The following is a 17,200-nucleotide window of genomic DNA, read 5'->3' as shown; positions in this document are numbered from 1 at the left end:
ACTTGAAAAGCCATGCAGAGCAGTGTTACAGAATATGAAACAAAATGGGAAAATTTTATAATATAATTTCATTTGACATTTTATAGTTCAATACTAACTAAAACATAGGCTAAATGGAAAAATGGGATACAGCTCCAGTGGTCAGTGTGAGGCTGCATTTCTCTGTACATGCACAGTTGTATTTTAGCTTTTTCCCTGTAAATCTCACAATTTCTTATTGTTATTGTTGATAAAACATCACAAAGGATAAGCTCATGTATGTTAAGTCTGTACGTTTAAGATTTAATGTTATTTCTTTTCAGTTTGTGGCCGCGTCAGCAGCAGCTGAGCTTGTTGAAGCTTTGAATATGTATTGACCAAAATGTTTATCCTTCTATTATACTATTGCAAGTTACATATCTAACCTCAAATAACAGAAAGAAAAGGAAATCAGACTGGAGATGTTTATTTTGGAAGACCTTGCCACCTAAAGGTAAAGTGCCACAGTATTATGCCTTACATATCTCTTATGAGGAGCGCATTACCAGCAAGTGCACAGGTGATTTGGTAGTGAGCATAACAGTCTGCCAGCAATCTAGGCTTATAAACATTTAATTTAGGTATGATAGGCTTCAATAAGGCGAGGCAGACTTTTTCCAGTTTGCACAAGACTTGCAAAACAAGTATTTCTGGGCTGTATTTTATTGCGGTTTATTCATTGTTCATGGCATTAGCCTGACATGTCAGTAATGTCCACTGGGACATGGGCATTTGGGATGGAACCGTATTGTTCTTTATAAATATAACTGAAAGTATCCCGTGCTTGTTTAAAAATATAGCCCACTCCTTCCTGTTGTGGTGTTTATAGTCATACTGAGGTCTGGGCGACTGATAAGGTATGGTATGTTACTGTGCCGGGATATTTCCGACAGCAGTTGAAGGCAGCATGACGTGCCGTCCCGCTGGGCGTGTCTGGTCTGAACGGGCAGTGGAGATTGTTCAGGCTGGTTATGGAAAACTCTGGAAGTTTCTGCGCCGCTTATAAAGAAAATCTCCGGGACGAGGCGCTCTGAGTTGAGGCAGAAGTCGGACGGAGGAGCTGCTAGCGAAGTTTATTAACAGGCGTTTGGTCAAAATGGGCAAAGACTACTACGACATTTTGGGAATTAAGAGAGGAGCGTCGGAGGACGATATAAAGAAAGCTTATCGGAAGCAGGCGCTGCGCTATCACCCCGACAAAAACAAAGCACCGGACGCCGAAGAGAAATTTAAAGAAATCGCTGAAGCTTACGACGTTTTGAGCGACCCAAAGAAAAAGGATATATACGACCGTTACGGCGAAGAAGGTAAGGTTGTCACATGAATCGTTCAACAGTGCAGGTAATTAGGAGAGAGCTGCCAGTGTGGCTTCACGACATGACTGTGTGGAGGTGACATGTCAACATGCGCTACACCGAAGAGGACGTTAATGTTATCCCGGGTGTCATGGCGCTCCCAGCTCCCCTCGGCTCTGCCCTTTACTCGCGGCTCCTTTGCTGGGCCACGACAGGCGAGGCTTTGCTGACAGGGAAACTCACATGACATGTTTCTACAAGAAGTCACAGACAATCCCCAACGTGAAAACGTGTTCACCTGAGTTCAGGAGGGGGAGTGTGAAGACTCCGTGTGACGTCAGCAGGGGGCGGGGCTGAGCGTACAGCGTGCGGATGTTTGAGGGGTGTCGTCACTGAAGTCACTGTTGACTCTGGCGCATGGCAACCTGACAGCTGGGCAGGGACACAGACATGTACTCACACAATTTATACTTACTATTCTCAGATGTTTGGTAAGCATGGTAACTAAAGTCAAAGCTCACTTCATGACTTCATGTGAAGAATGTAAGAAGTGTTACTACACATGAGATTTTAACGCTCTCCAATATGGTGCCAGATGTGGTAATACAGAAAAGAGCAAAGCATGTGTCCTTTCAGTACAATAATCGTGTTTGTGTCTTGGCTGAGAACATTTCTACACAGCTAGACAGCTTAATAGAAACCGCAAGAGTTGCTGCTGGAGAATTTTGTAGGTTTGTGCCACATTTTTTATGGTGGTGTCTGTACACAGTGGAGTTGAAGGTCTCGGGGCCTGTTTCCCTTTTTAAAATAGGTAATTTTGCTGCAGTTCATTTTGCACATGACAATACTTTTCTACAGGGATGCACAATATGGATTTTTTTTCCCCAGCCGATACAGATAACAGATAACTTAACGGGTCATTTTACAATTTTTGTATTGTTTAAAGAAGTTTCCTAACCTGTAGTTCATACACACCTGAGGGTAAGGAAGGATAAGATGTAGCGAGCAAAAATAGGCGATTTAATATTGCTTTAGCTGATAAGATTTGTAGTGTTAAAACTATTGGACTTTTTCCCTCCTCTCTGAACCTTTGCCGAACATGTATTGCAAATTGCGGTCAGTCGCGTTGTCTTCCTCTGAAACTGTTAAAGATGTCCACACCGGCGACGACATGTTTAGCTCTCCCCAGGTGCAGCAAATATTAAGCTATATGTTGTGTATCGCAATAACGCCTAAAAAATATTGCAATATTATTTTTCAGGCCATTACCCAGCCTTAGATTGACCCCATACTGAATTTGTAATAGATCTACAATATGATAATAACACGGAGGGACTTTTTTGGCATTTATATTTTACTATGTAGATTAATTTAAAGAGCAACTTACAGTAAACTCTGCTGCTTGTGTCGTCAGTTGTTATATGAACGGTTTTGCTGTTGCCCTTCTAAGCTAAATTTAGTTGGCTCATGCCTGTAATGGCACCATGTTTCTCCCTTATCAATGACACTTATCTCTCAAAACAGCACAGAAAAGGAATATACCACACATATCCTTTTTTAGTGATAAATCTATTAGCTAACTAAATGTTTCTGTCACTCAGGTCTGAAAGGCGGAGGCCCCTCAGGTGGTGGTGGTGGTGGTGGACCTGGCACCTTCAGCTATACCTTCCAGGGTGACCCTCATGCCATCTTTGAAGAGTTCTTCGGTGGACGTAACCCCTTTGGACAGTTCTTTGGTGCCCGCAATGGATGCGGCATGGATGAGGAAATGGACACTAATGACCCTTTCACTCGCTTTGGGATGGGGGGCCCCGGAATGGGTGGGTTCCCTCGCTCATTCAGCTCTGGTATGGGTGGACTGGGCAGTCACAGTAGCGTTGTAAAGAAGCAGCAGGACCCTCCTGTGGTTCACGATCTTCAGGTGACCCTGGAGGAAGTTCTGTCAGGTTGTACAAAGAGAATGAAGATCTCTCGTAAACGACTGAACCCCGATGGGCGATCGATACGGGCAGAAGACAAAATCCTGGAGGTGCAGATAAAGAAGGGGTGGAAAGAGGGCACAAAAATCACGTTTCCCAAAGAGGGGGACCAGACTCCCACAAACATTCCAGCTGACGTGGTTTTTGTGTTGAAGGACAAGCCTCATTCAGTATTCAAGCGTGACGGCTCAGACATCGTTTACCCGGCTAGGATCTCACTCAGAGATGTAAGTTAAGATTACTTAAAACTTTTTTGTCACTTTTTTTCCTCACAAAAGTGCTTGAAAACAAACCCAAACAATTGTTATCTGCTGAAAAAAGGTGGAATTTTGTTCCTATTAGTGTCTTGTCATGATCTTTATTTATGATTTTTGTTCCCCTTTTATATTCCCTTCTGTCCCATCAGGCCTTGTGTGGCTGCACAGTCAACGTGCCCACCCTGGAAGGCAAAACAGTGACCGTGTCAACAACAGAAATCGTGCAGCCAGGTATGAAGCGACGCATCAGCGGCGAGGGGCTGCCTTACCCCAAACGCCCCGATCGTCGAGGTGACCTACTAGTGGAGTATGAGGTCAAGTTCCCAGAAAGACTCAGCCAGAGTGCACGGGACACCATCGCTCAGGTCCTCCCACGATCTTAAACAAGACCAACGGACCTCCAGGACTTTACAACTATTGCACTACGCTGCCAAGTATTGTTTCCATCACATGGGCATTCATGTAAAAACAACCTTGCGAAAATGCTCACCATGAATGACAGTATTTCACAGGCTAAAATGTAAATATGACCAACATTGTTTGGTGTTTGGGTTACTGAATACAAGTATATTTTGGATAAAAATAAATGTAGTATATAAAATATATATATTATTCTATAGGAACTGTTTTGCTGGTAATAAAGGTTTTCTCTAAGAAAGATGTTTTCTTTTTTGTATGAAATTGCAACATGCACTCAGCTGTGCATAGAAAGCTTAATGTAGCTAGGATAGGAATGTTTTTAAAGTGTATACTGATGGAGAAAAATATTTTTGGATGGAGAAACCTATACTTGTAAGATGTTGTGAAAGATTTCATATTTGAATGACTTGTTTTGCAGCTCATGCAGAGAAAAATGACAACTTCACATCCAAATGAAAAGTTGTTGGGTAACTCTGCTAACCGACCATCGTCATTGTTTTGGAAAGAATAACAAAGAAATGGAAACTGGTGCTGTGCACATTAAACAGGGTGGCCTTACAGTCAGTGTGTTCCCCCTGCAGATAGTCAGTAAGGCTCTGAAAACAAAGCCTAAAGGGCTTTTCAAAGTGACCTTGTTTTAATCATATATTAGTATGATTTTAGTGTATTTAGATGCACACATGCTACATAAAAATGAGTTAAAATTAACTCAGCATGGGGTCAATGTAGCATTGATGCAATACTGTTTAATTTTTACCTCATTAATGGGTAGAAACAACTCCACAGAAGTGTTGTTTTAATCCAGTAATCCAAAAGTAATATAAAATTATCACTGACACTCACAAACACCCTGTTCATACTGGGTCAAGTTCATCCAGTCAGTGCTATGTTGACCCACACTGGGCACATTTTTAACCCAATGTTTTAAGTATGCATAAAGCTTTGGCATATTTCTTTCCTGTCATGTTTTGCCTCTGTTGGTGCTATTTTCCCCACACTAACTTTCTCCATCATATCCACTGTTATCAGTTTCCTTCACATTCACATATCTTGATGTCACTGTGTCTGAACAATGACGGGGTTTGCTTGCCAAAGTCTTTTTCTGTTGTTAAACCCAATAAACACTGTTATACACTTCCAAGCAGTCTCTCTGTAGTGAACTGTAGTTTGGCTGCAAAATTGTGGAAACACTGCAGGTTTCATATTTCCACATCACACTTCTGCATAAATTGCATATTGAGCCGTGATTGGCTCCTGTGATGTCACAAAATCATGCTCACAGGTACATATTTTAAAGGAATGGTTTGAAATTTTGGAAATACACTTCATCCCTTGCTTGCCATGAGCTAGATAAGAAGATAAGTACCTCTCCTAAATCTGTCCATTCATTACAAATCTGGATCCCGCTGTTATTATCCGCCTTGTGCGAATTATGGGCGTGACTTCCAGGGCGACCTGTTGCTTAACCAGAACCAGTTTTCCATGGCAACAGGACGCTAGCCCTCTTTCTTAGAGCGATTGGTACAGTGTACTATTCATTCATCAAGATCTAGGTTAGCGCCTTTATCGAGTGAATACTACTTACATTGTTTAACACACTGAGCTAATGCTTCAAAAGCCATGAAGTCGTGGTCATACTTTTGTACGGAAGCTACTTCCGCCGAGCTCTGGAAGGATCACCCAAAATCATTTCCCCAATGACCTCTCTTGTGACCTCCCCAGGAAACTTGTGGGTAAATTATAGCACAAAGACTGGAAACAGAGGGAAACAGCTAATCTGGCTAACCATACTTATAGCAGTTTTGTATAACCATAGGAAATCTGACAAATTGTTGCCACTTGACGGCTTCCTGATTGATCACAACTTAAAAGACAATGGATAGTGAAAATCCAAAGGGACACGGGCCATATTTCAAGGTAAAACAACATAATTGATAAATCCTGTTAGCATATGTTAGAGAGAGCTAACATTAGCATTGAACAACTTCCTCATGCCCAATGGATCCCAATGGATTCTAAAATATCAACACACCTCTTGGACACATTTATAGGCCTGGAATTGAAACACATTGAATGTATTCAAACAGTAACATTTGCTAGGTAATCGTTGAATGCTAACATTAGCTAAGGGGATAACTATCAAATATTTTGTTTTACCTTGACATATGGTACTATTTATTAGCAACTTAAAAGATAATCAAAGGTGACAATCTGGACATCGACGTATTTCAAGATAAAACAACATATTGGTAACCATTAGCTTCCGCTAACGTTAGCATTCAACCGATTCCAAGCTAACATAACTGTTCGATAGTGTTACAGGATATGATTGGAGAGGAGTGAGTCATTTCCAAAATATGTTTGCAAATCTTTGACACGTTTGATCCAGGGAAATGACAGTGGATTTTCACTATCCATCATCTTATCAGTTGCTGATCAATGGGGAAGTGGTGAAATGATAAAAATTTGTCAGTTTCCATATGTTTATACGATTTGCAACCTTGAGCACAACAGCATTACATTACCCCAGCCTTCAAGCTTCCAATCCTGAGCATGACGTCAGAGGAAAATGGCTTCTGTGTGAATATGATCTACAGTATTATAATGACATATAGGGGAGAATATTGCAGAGGTTTTTTTCTAGGTCAAGTGGACTGTCCAAATAAAATACTGCTATTGTGGAGGAGGGTGTTGCTTTTTTTAAAATAAAGAAATTAAAGATAAGCCCTCCTATTCATAAAATTAAATTAGCTGAAAATTAGCCTGATTTGGTGATGGAGGTGGGGTTTATGAAACAGTCCTCAGACTGCTCTCTGATCCCCGTGACACAGTCAGCAGACAGCTTGTTGAGTTTGATGCCCTCCAGCTTCCTGTACTGCAGATGCACACAGACACACAGATCCAGCTGCAGGAGCCTGAACAATAAATTTAAACAATAAGGAGTTTCACAGTCATGAGCTGCTTCTTCAGACCAGAGTGACGGAGAGGAAGGGGCTGAAGAAACTATAGTAGGCTATACTGTATATTCTCTACTTTAAAAAGAAATCTAATGGCACAGTAAAAAAAGTGACTTTGTAAAACAGAATTATGCTCATTTATTGGTGACGTGAGCTGAAGACAAAACTGCTGCTGCAATCATTTTCCCTCAATCACATCTTTGTAGCTTCTCTGGATCTTTAAGGTACTCCAGTGTTATGCCACTGGACTAAGTTTTCTTTTACTTGGTTTGTTTTTATCCTGGCGAAAGAATGAGGATTCTTCATGTTCTCACTTTTTGCTGCTTCTCAGGTGAGTTTTGACATATTTTCCTTCAGAAAACATTAATATTAGAATGTTTTATTTGCACTGTATTTCACCACTAATTTATATGTGAATGGGAGCAAATGTTGTTTTGTGGACCTGACAAACATTTTAAAATGATTGATTCACAATCATACTAATATATTAAATGAAAAGAGATGCTTTTGTTCTTCTGTTATTTAAAAAAAAAATGTTTCTATTTCTGCCCTCTGCTGTAAAACTAAAGGGACTGCTCAAACAACAACAGTGATAGGTTTTATCTAACTAGATTAACTGCAATAACCTGTGTAAGTGTTTAGACACACGCGCATAAGGATGGAGAGAGAGAGAAAAGTAGGCTACACACATTCCCAGGATGTCAAAAAGCTAAATGAATAATCCTGTAATGTCTCAAGCATACAGATTTTTGTTCTAATGAAAATACCGCTTGTGTGTTTTATAGGGCAAGCTGTGGGTGGGTGGTTATGATGGTAACTCAACAGAATGAATAAAAAAATGTCATATACTAAAAGTTGTGACTGGATGTTTTTGCATTTGTGTTTTATCCTGCAGCTGTGTGTGCGGAGGCCTCGGCAGTGCTGGAGGTGAGAGGCCATGTTGGAGGAGAGGTCTCTATCCACTGCTCTGGCAGCTGGACCACAGACAACGACTCCGAACACTTCAACATGTACTTCTGCAAAGGAGACTGCTCCAGAGAAAACACTCTCATTCAGACTGAGAGGAAGGCCTCGGCCATCACAAGAAGAGGGAGGTACAGCATGGAGGTCAACAGAGGAGCTGGAGCCTTCAATGTGACCATAAAGAGGCTGAGGAGGGCGGATGCAGGGACATATCACTGTGGTGTGGGGAAAAGCTTTAATGTGTTGTACCAGGAGGTCATTCTCATAGTGCTAAACGGTAAGTTCTTGGTTAGATGCATCAATATTTCAGCAGTTTATGGGACGTTGTGGGATAACGATAAACTATGCTCTAAAGAGGATTGCAAATTTGGTATGAAATGAAGCTTAAAATGTTAACTGTGGGTTACTGTTAGATGATGATTAGGTCATGTTGTCTGGACTGTAAGACTGAAAACTCATTGTCTTGTAAATACCACTGATTCTGCCCACAGGCTACAACAAATCACTTAAAGATGATCAATGTGTAGATAACTGCACTACACTACACCAGGGGCACTATGTAGCTTTGAAGCAGAAATTCAAACTCTTAATTTTAATGAGGCAATAATACAAATATTTCTCTTTTCCATAAGTGAATAAACAAGCTGTTCTCAGAGGAAAATAAGCTCCCCCAGAACACTGTTTGAAAGGTGGCAGGGTCCGCCACATATAAACAAAGTAAAACAGTATAAAATTTGTGTTGTCCTTTAAGGTCAGTTTGAGTTTGTTTATTCAGTTTATTCAGACGTGAAAACAAAGAGCGTTTGTTTATTTAGTTTGTTCAGGCATAAAAAAATCAGTCAATGAAACTCTTTCTCTTCTGATTAAAATTTCCTCCCCAGAACTACATAGTGCTCCTTTAATAGATATTATAAATTTTTTGTTCAGCTGTTAAAAGTTATGTACATTGTCTTGTGATGCGTCCTACATTAAGCATCAATATCACATGACCACGCACACACACACACACACACACACACACATGAATTCCTCATCAACCACCCTGTCCTCTCAAAGCTTCCACTGTTCCTCCTGGATCTCCTCCCTCCACCACCACCACCACGCTGCGGACTGAAGCAGAATCTCTGCCCCAGAGCAGCTTTCAACCCAGAACTGAACCATCCCCAGCAGCATTAACCCTGCCCGCTGCACAGGACAAGACAAACCAGCGAGCAGCAACCAAACTCAAAGGTATTTCACAGTTTAGCAGTGGTTCTCTTATAGCAAGGTAAAAGAAAAAAAAAAAGAAAAACATTTTTTACATGTTATAATGATGATGATGTTCTTCTCTGCTTGAAAATAGGTTTTGTTTTAGTTATTCCTCTTCAGTGGCAGACTCAGGATGTTTGAGGGGCGGGAGCAAAAAAAATAAAAAGGGGCACCAGCGAGCAGAACCCAAGACACCCAAGAGGGACATTTTATCATGTTTTATCTACCATAGGAGCATCCAAAAGGGCATTTTTGCAGCATTTTTTTTAACGGGGGCACCGGACACTTGTCATGAGGTCTCCTTAAAAATATCGAGGGTGTACCTCTTACAAATGTTGAAATGCCGTGGTCTCGTCAAACATATCCAGTGGTTTCTCACTCACAAATGATAAAATGCAGACTGAAACTGTGGTCCCTGGCCTGGCAGCCCCTCTAACTCCGCCATGAAAAGTTTATTAAAAAACATATATTGTGAACATGAACACAAACATGGCAATATGGTACATAGCCTATGATGTGTACAAACTTGAATGTATCTGTGGTTTGCAGAAACGTTAACTGCTTAAATTTTATCCTGGTGACTGGACTGTGCAGCAACAAGGGGGGCTCTGTGGAAGAGGACCCACTCACTCTGTAGATATACTATAAGGTTAATTATACGTAAGCTAATGAAAACATAAATACAATTATGATATTATGATACATGTACAAGATGATTTGTGGCATCATAATTAGTCTGGTAGTCTGGTGGTCCAGTGTCATGTGGAAGCCTCCAGGTCATGTACATACATACACTGAGACAACTCGTGAAGCAGGAGGAATCTTGTGTCCAGTAGTTCAACTTTTAAAATGAAAAATATTTCTATATTCATAGATCCTGGATTTTTCTTTCTTTTTAATAAAAGAGGAGTAGATGTGCTTTAACCATTTAATTTATTTTTTTTGCACTTGGATATGTTTAAACAGGTTTAAACATGCTTACTAGTTGTGTTGTTTAATTTAAAGGCAATCCTCATTAAAAAGGCTAAACTCTTCTCAGGATATCATCTGGATTATTTTGTTGGCATATATTTATATAATTTTCTCGCGTACGTATTTTCCTCTTCAATTTAGCAAACCTGTCCTGTATGCAGAGGCCTGAGTCTGAGTCAAGGAATTCAGGACCAAAGAGACCCCATAGCCTTTGTGGTTTCAGGAGTTATTGGCCAACAATTTGAGACTTTGTTACAGCTACACATGCTAATAGATCTTAAATCATTGTGCAAAGCCCAACAAAAATTTAATGAGACACCAGAACAAAGATATATCACCTTTCTGTCAGGAGGTGGCTGACTATACTATAACAACTACTATATTTTCCAGGTAGTTAGACGTATGCAATGCTTAGTATTGAAACGGATTAAAAAGGCATGTATTATTAAAATGTGCTGCTTGAAAAAAGTGAAGTCATGAAAACACACAGTGTTTAAAGTGTAAATGTCATCAAAATATGGATTGTTTCCACATGTTGAAGAGGCAGAGTTTCCACAGACTGCAGTTTCTGTAATAACTGGTGAGAGGTGTTGGGTTTTGAGTCAGGGGCAAGACAAGTGTTTTTTCCACAACTGGAAAACATATGTTGTTGTGTTTCTCTTACGCCAACCCACAGCTGAATGCGAAGGAAATCGCTAAACTAAAGCACTGTGTTAGGCATGTTGGGGGACCGTGGGTACACCAGAAAGTAAATTAAAACTTTTCATTGCACTCTGCATGCAGAGCATATTATTGATTGAAATTAAGTGTTGCTACTTCCAAGACAGAAAACGAGACTGCGGTAACACTGGATACACATTACAGGTTTTTTTTAAATTGCTAAGACGCATTGGTCGAAACTGAAGCGACATGTTCAAAACTCTTAACACAGTCTGCATTTCCATCATGCAGCTCAGCTCAACAGTTAATCTCATGCCCAAAAGTGTGTCTCACCAACAAAACACTTCATACTTGTCTCAAAAGAAGCTCATTCAACAAAACACTAGCACATTGTCTCACTTTGGAAACACACACAATCACTCTTAACAAACGGAATGACAAAATACTAACAACAAAGAACATTACATCAAATACATCTTATATTTCAAGTTTGAATATTGTATATGCTGTATTATATTGCAGCAACACTGAATCAGGAATGCAGAGATTTATTCAAGAACATTTGTGCTTTTGCATAAGTACTTCAGGACCATACAAAGTTGTTAGTTTGCAGGAAAAGTCTCATAATTGATCTGACTGTTGAACGCTGCAAGTTTGGCTGCACCCTTAAACCAGCCTCTCTATAAGAGAGTCCATGATTTATCACATGGTCAATTACTGTGGCCCTGATTTCATCAGAGACCACAGCTCTTGGTCTTCCTCTCCTTCCTCTCCTGGCTGCTCTTCTCTCTCTACCAACTTCACCCGCTGCTCTTTGATCCATACTTGCACAGGAAAAAGAATCAGAAGCCACTCTTTTTGTATATGCTTTCTAATGAGGCCAAACGCAGATCACCTGAATCAGTTTTCAGTGAAAACTACCATCAGCTGTTTGGAATTGCATCTTCGTTTTATTCATGGGCGTAGGTTTCTATATAGATGGTCGTGACATGTCACAACCAATGTTCGAGGATTGCAAAATAGTCACTACCAATATTTGTCTGCTGCTGAGCCAGTAGTAACGTTAGTGAGTGGTAGTAGTGAGCATCTTCCAAACTGTGTCCGCTACTTGAAATGGATAAGAGGAAGAAACAGCTGAGAAACAGCGATTAAAAAGTTGAAGTCTCTGGAGGTGGAGGCTGCTAAATGTGCGAAGTTGACGGAGCTTTTTGGTGCCGGGACCAGTGACACCGACCCGCCAGCAGCCACAGGTGCTGCTGCGCCGGGAGACGAGGGAGGAGGACCTGACGATGATGAGCGAGTGGAGGCAGACAGGGTCAGTAACGTCAGCCTGGGGCTGGCTCGGCTGAATGTTTGAGACACGTCCAAAACAAAGTAAAAGACGCTTTTACATTGAATGTGATGCGACCTCACTAACATACTGATGAACGCAGCTAATGCTAATGCTAACGTAGCTCCTCAGGGACTGAAGCCGTTATTTTCTAACTTTGACAATCTAACATGTGGCAGCACATCAGCCCAGAGTTAAAGGGCTGTGACTGTTGGTAGTTGTGGTTGATTTTGTTCAAATACGCCGAATTGTGATATTATGGGTTATTATTGTTCAGATGATTTAGCTAAGCTAGCTAACAGATGCTAACGTCAGCGGTCTCTTGTTGCCATAGCAACAGTAAACATTCACGTGGCCTGATGAGCTGTAAACAGACATACAAAACACAAGTAAACCTATAGCAAATAATAAATTTAATTTGCAATATTTACCATTGAATTTATTGTAATCTTTCAATTCATTTATTGTTTACTGAGGTGATAACTATCTAATAGGTATAATTTGTGTGTAAATGTGTTACTTTTGCTGTAGTTTTCAAATGGCTGTGTATAGTGTTAGTGTATAGTCTTGAGCATTTTCAGGTCACAAAGATCTGGCTTTTTTGCATTGGGAAACACTAGTAAAGTGTCCTAATGAAAACACGACAAAGCCATTTGACTACCTTGTTCATAAATGATGGTGTCAGGACTTTTTTTTATGACACACACACTTTCATTGATAGGAATACTTGGTTTTGAGGAATGACCTCTATTTTGAGCATGTGACATGCTTTTGCAGGTTATCAACAAGGTTTTGCAGTTTGTACTAATTGTTTTGAGAAATGCACCAACTGTTGTGCAAATGTAAGTAATGATGTGAGAAAAACTCCACCCCGTCTCTGGTTTTGGGTTCTTCCCGTTAGTCTCGTCCCACCCCTGGTCATAACATAACTTCTGTTGTGATTTGACACTATAATGAACAAAGATTGATTGGTTGATTGCTATAGCTGTCAGTTTTAGTCCTTGAGTTCATAGCTACGTGCTTTATTTGTTAACTGCTATCAAGGAATATGACTCTCCTTTGTAGTATGTGTGAGAAAGGACGCCACGAGATTTGTGGACTTCTTCGTGGTGTCCGCTGATAATATAGTGGGCTGGTCTGGACAGAAAATGCCAGAGCTGAATTTTTGTCCCAGTCCACCCCTGGTAATGTCACTACCAAAGCTGAGACCAAACCTACGCCCTTGGTTTTATTTATTTTTATTGTCAATATTTTGATATAATTTTCAATAGATTTCAATGTGGCTGCAGCAGAAATTCCCCGTGTTTTTTCCCCTATCATTCTGTTTTGAGTGTGTTTTTAACTGTTTTGAACAGAGTGTGTTAGCATTTGAAAAATGTGCTGTTAAAGCATAGTGTTTTGCAGGTGTGAACTAGTGAATGAGAAAAGACTTCATCCATTCTGGTAACTGTGGTCACTGAATGCACTTCGTCTGAAAGCAATGAAAAGTGAGACACAGTTTAGCCCACATGCATTTCTGTTTTGCAGACTGTGTTAAGAGTTTTGAACATGTCGCTTCAGTTTCGACCAATGCGTCTTAGCAATCGAAAAAAACTGTAGTATCATAATTAGTATTTATATGTAGAAAATCAACTGAAAATGGGTCAAAACTGTTGTGGTTGTGTTTTTTTATTTTTTATTTTATTTTATTTTATTTTATTTATTTTATTTTTTTTATTTTATATTGTGATTTGGACCACAGGGCCACCATAGCACAGGACTATTTTGTCATTTTGTTATAGTAGTGTAAACTGTTTGGTCACCAGCACACATGTATGTCTGTTTCTGTTGTTGGCAGACACCACAGTCGTCATCATTGTCTCGGTGAGCCTGGCTCTTCTGGTTTGTGCTATTATACCTCTGATATTCTACAGACACTTCCGGAGTAACCCTGGTGAGGTGACCGGTGCATAAAGATATAAAAGTGCACACACTAGTTCTACTCCACAGTGTGATCTTAAATATTTCCTGTTGCTTATCTGTTTCAGAACATCAGAACAAACCTGACGCAAACAAGGGCGAGGTGAGTTACCTTTACCATAACCTTTTTATATTTTGATTAAAATGTCTTTCTTGAATGACTTTTAAAAGAATTACTGCTCAGATAAATTACATTTTTCATTATTTACAGGCTGATTGCTGTGAGGGAAATGCAGATGTTGCCTCCACTCAGGCTGCAGTAGGGCTGCAGTCTTTACAGCAGGATGCTGATCCAGAGTCCAGTGCTCAGGATGACTCCCAGTATGCTGACGCCTACCAGGCACTCGATCACAAGAGTCTGGACTGAACAGGGTTTCTTCTGTTTCTAAGCTCAAATCTGACCTGAGCCTCTTCATTGTATTGACCATATGACTATATTTTGGCTCAAATATATATTATTCCTTTACAATGTGTATGTTTGTACAAGACTAAATTCTTTGCAGTATAATACAGGCTTTTGCAATGATAATTATCAGTGATATCCTTGCTGTCCTGGACATTCTTCAGAATGGGAATAAGATCAGTGAGATTTTAACATGTTGAAGAAGCCTCAGCTAGACACATGATGAAAAGATGAAAGGTGTGGGCAGGTAGATTTGCAGGATTTAACTACAATAATATATGGTCATACAGGTATGCAAGAAAATTAAATTATGAATGATAAATGAAATAAAACTCACATTGTAATTTGTACTTTCTTTTTATGTATGAATTCAATATGTCATAATCAACCTTTTACCTTTAATGATATTTTTGTTTGCCTTTGTCTATAAAAAGTTTAAATAATTTTGGAGAAGAAATTCAAACTCTTAATATCAGTGAGGTAATAACACAAACTCAGAAATATTTATCTTTTCCATAACTGAATAAACAAGCTGTTCTCAGAGGAAAATAAGGTCCCAGAACATAGTTTGAAGCTAGAAAGGTGGCGGGGTCTGCCAAATACAAACAAAGTAAAACAGTATGAAATTGTGTTGTCCTTTAAAGTCAGTTTGTTTATTCAGTTTATTCAGTCATGGAAACAAAGGGAGTTTGTTTATTTGGTTTGTTTAGGCATAAAAAATTCGCCTTTAAAAACTAAATGAATTGTTTTTCATTGTGACGTTTCTGCAAACCACAGATATGTTAAATTTGTACATTTCATTTCCTATGGATATGTTAAAACTTTATGTAACAATTACCTTTCAATTTTCAATTTTATGTTGACGCTGTGCTTGAGTTCTGCGTAGGTTTAGGCATATAAACAGCATAGTTAGGGTCTGGATCATATGATAAAAGATCATGTTTGGACTTAAAATACCTGGTTTTAGTGCCTCAAAAATGGCTGACATGTAAATGCAATCTTTTTCATGTCATTGTGACACAGTAAAAGCATAAGAAATGCATACAATGGTTTGTATTGTTTATTGTTTATTCCTTTAGTTTGATTTTATTTTTTTATTTTCTTTTATTTAATTTTTTTTTTACTTTAGGCATTTTTAAATCTTCCATACAAACAGGTTGCTGATACATTAGACACTGTATTAGGGCTGTAAAGAGTTTCAGATGCCGAGTTTCTCTTTATATAATTCACAGTAGTGTTGTAGTCAGACCTGCAGAGGGTGCTACTGTACACACAAGTTAAAATTCAACATGACCATTACTCCCTCTCACAACTAACCCTGGTAGCTTAATGGCCATGATTCCTGAAGAAAATGTGCAATATGTTCATAAAGATAACATTGCAAACACTCACGAGACTTGTTGCCATTTATTTAGTCCCTACTTGTCTCTGTCTTGTTCCTGTATTGTCATGAAGAAATCAAATGCAATAGAGGGCAGAATGGTCTTTAAACATACTGTATATTGTTGTTTGCAGACATCTGCATGCACTGGCATAAGAAACAAAACAGCACCAACACCATTTACCATATAAAATGGTGCTGTGGGTGTTTTTGTTGTTGCTTAGCATGATTAATTGTATTCATTTTTTCCAAAAGAATACGTTTAACTCATTTTTGGATTTGACCCATTATTAATCAGTCAAAAGCAAACATGAAAAGAATTAAAGGTGCAATATGTAAAAATTGGCCTCTGGCAAAGGTAAATCGAAAAAGAATGGGGGGCAGTGTTTCACCGGAGTGACTACTGCTAACTTCAGCTGCCTTTAGCTAGAAAGCTTGGTTAGCTGCGCAGCTAGCAGTCCAGTATCAAGTATAAATATGTCATATCTGTCATTTCTGTCATCTGACACATATTGCACCTTTAATTTGTGTTTGAAAATATGACAACTTTGATGTGGTATATATGTTATTACGGCACACATGCACAAGTCTGCTGAACCGTGCTTATTACTTAACATCACTGTGAGTCATGAACTTTCCAGGAAGGATGTGAGGAGGCTGCATAGAAAAGGCCTTTTCTAACACCTCTGCCCACATGGGTGGAGAAAACCTCTCGAGCCACTTCTCCTCATGCTGTTTTACTACAAACTGTGTGAAGGGTGACTCAAACACAATGACTGATATGTGTGCAGCTGCCTCTATGTCTGCCACTTGTTCTTTAAATAACAATAGAGTCATTTTCTGCCTTTTACACTGACATATAGTGCAACTAAAGGCCCAGTCGGAACGTGTTTTGCCATTATATTTTTAGACACTAGCTATCAGAAAACATTCATGACTCACTTTGAGATATTCCATAATGTTTGCACTAAAAAACAACATTGCAGTGTTTTCTTATTTTGTTTAGCTTATATAGCTTACATATAGATCAAGAAGTGCTTATGATTGTCGGTGGGTGTCTGTTAATTAACTACTGTTAAAGCAATAGTTATACATTTTGGGTAATAATAACAATAATAACATAAATACTGGAAACAGGGAGCTACCTGAATGTGTCCAACCGTAGTCTGACCGGATGTAGACTATGGGTACAAAGCCTTTTGCTATCTGCATGTTAGCTTTTTCAACAGGAAACAACGACCACAACCTCCGAGCTTTCTCCACAGCGCTGACAGTGGAGAAAAGTCAGGTTGTGTTAGAATAGTCCACCTGTAACCTGTAAAATCCACCTACCAGAACCTCTAAAGCTCAATAATTCT

At 39.4% G+C, this 17,200-nt stretch overlaps 2 protein-coding genes across 2 annotated transcripts; both read left to right on the top strand.

The window, feature by feature from the left end:
* The first annotated feature begins 933 nt into the window (after positions 1–933).
* dnajb1b (DnaJ heat shock protein family (Hsp40) member B1b) lies at positions 934–5,110 on the top strand. The gene is made up of 3 exons (XM_073473776.1): positions 934–1,325; positions 2,915–3,519; positions 3,699–5,110. The coding sequence occupies exons 1-3, from the start codon at positions 1,115–1,117 to the stop codon at positions 3,930–3,932; spliced, it is 1,050 nt and encodes a 349-aa protein (XP_073329877.1). The 5' UTR covers positions 934–1,114; the 3' UTR covers positions 3,933–5,110.
* Positions 4,388–15,500, top strand: LOC141002448 (uncharacterized). Its single transcript, XM_073473788.1, has 7 exons — positions 4,388–4,436; positions 7,217–7,257; positions 7,822–8,166; positions 8,946–9,119; positions 13,937–14,032; positions 14,127–14,161; positions 14,270–15,500. The coding sequence occupies exons 2-7, from the start codon at positions 7,218–7,220 to the stop codon at positions 14,423–14,425; spliced, it is 846 nt and encodes a 281-aa protein (XP_073329889.1). The 5' UTR covers positions 4,388–4,436; position 7,217; the 3' UTR covers positions 14,426–15,500.
* Positions 15,501–17,200: the final 1,700 nt, after the last annotated feature.

Source organism: Pagrus major, chromosome 1 (genome assembly GCF_040436345.1).
Source record: "Pagrus major chromosome 1, Pma_NU_1.0".
Taxonomy (NCBI): domain Eukaryota; kingdom Metazoa; phylum Chordata; class Actinopteri; order Spariformes; family Sparidae; genus Pagrus; species Pagrus major.
The sequence above is the reverse complement of the archived record's forward strand: the minus strand, read 5'-3'. Positions and strand labels throughout refer to the sequence as shown.

Excerpts from the sequence above, each read along its gene's own strand:
- LOC141002448 (XM_073473788.1), top strand. The coding sequence starts at position 7,218 with ATGAGGATTCTTCATGTTCTCACTTTTTGCTGCTTCTCAG. Across the intron at positions 7,258-7,821 it reads CACTTTTTGCTGCTTCTCAG|CTGTGTGTGCGGAGGCCTCG; the intron begins GTGAGTTTTGAC and ends TTTATCCTGCAG. Across the intron at positions 14,162-14,269 it reads CTGACGCAAACAAGGGCGAG|GCTGATTGCTGTGAGGGAAA; the intron begins GTGAGTTACCTT and ends CATTATTTACAG.
- dnajb1b (XM_073473776.1), top strand. The coding sequence starts at position 1,115 with ATGGGCAAAGACTACTACGACATTTTGGGAATTAAGAGAGGAGCGTCG. Across the intron at positions 1,326-2,914 it reads CGACCGTTACGGCGAAGAAG|GTCTGAAAGGCGGAGGCCCC; the intron begins GTAAGGTTGTCA and ends TCTGTCACTCAG. Across the intron at positions 3,520-3,698 it reads CTAGGATCTCACTCAGAGAT|GCCTTGTGTGGCTGCACAGT; the intron begins GTAAGTTAAGAT and ends CTGTCCCATCAG.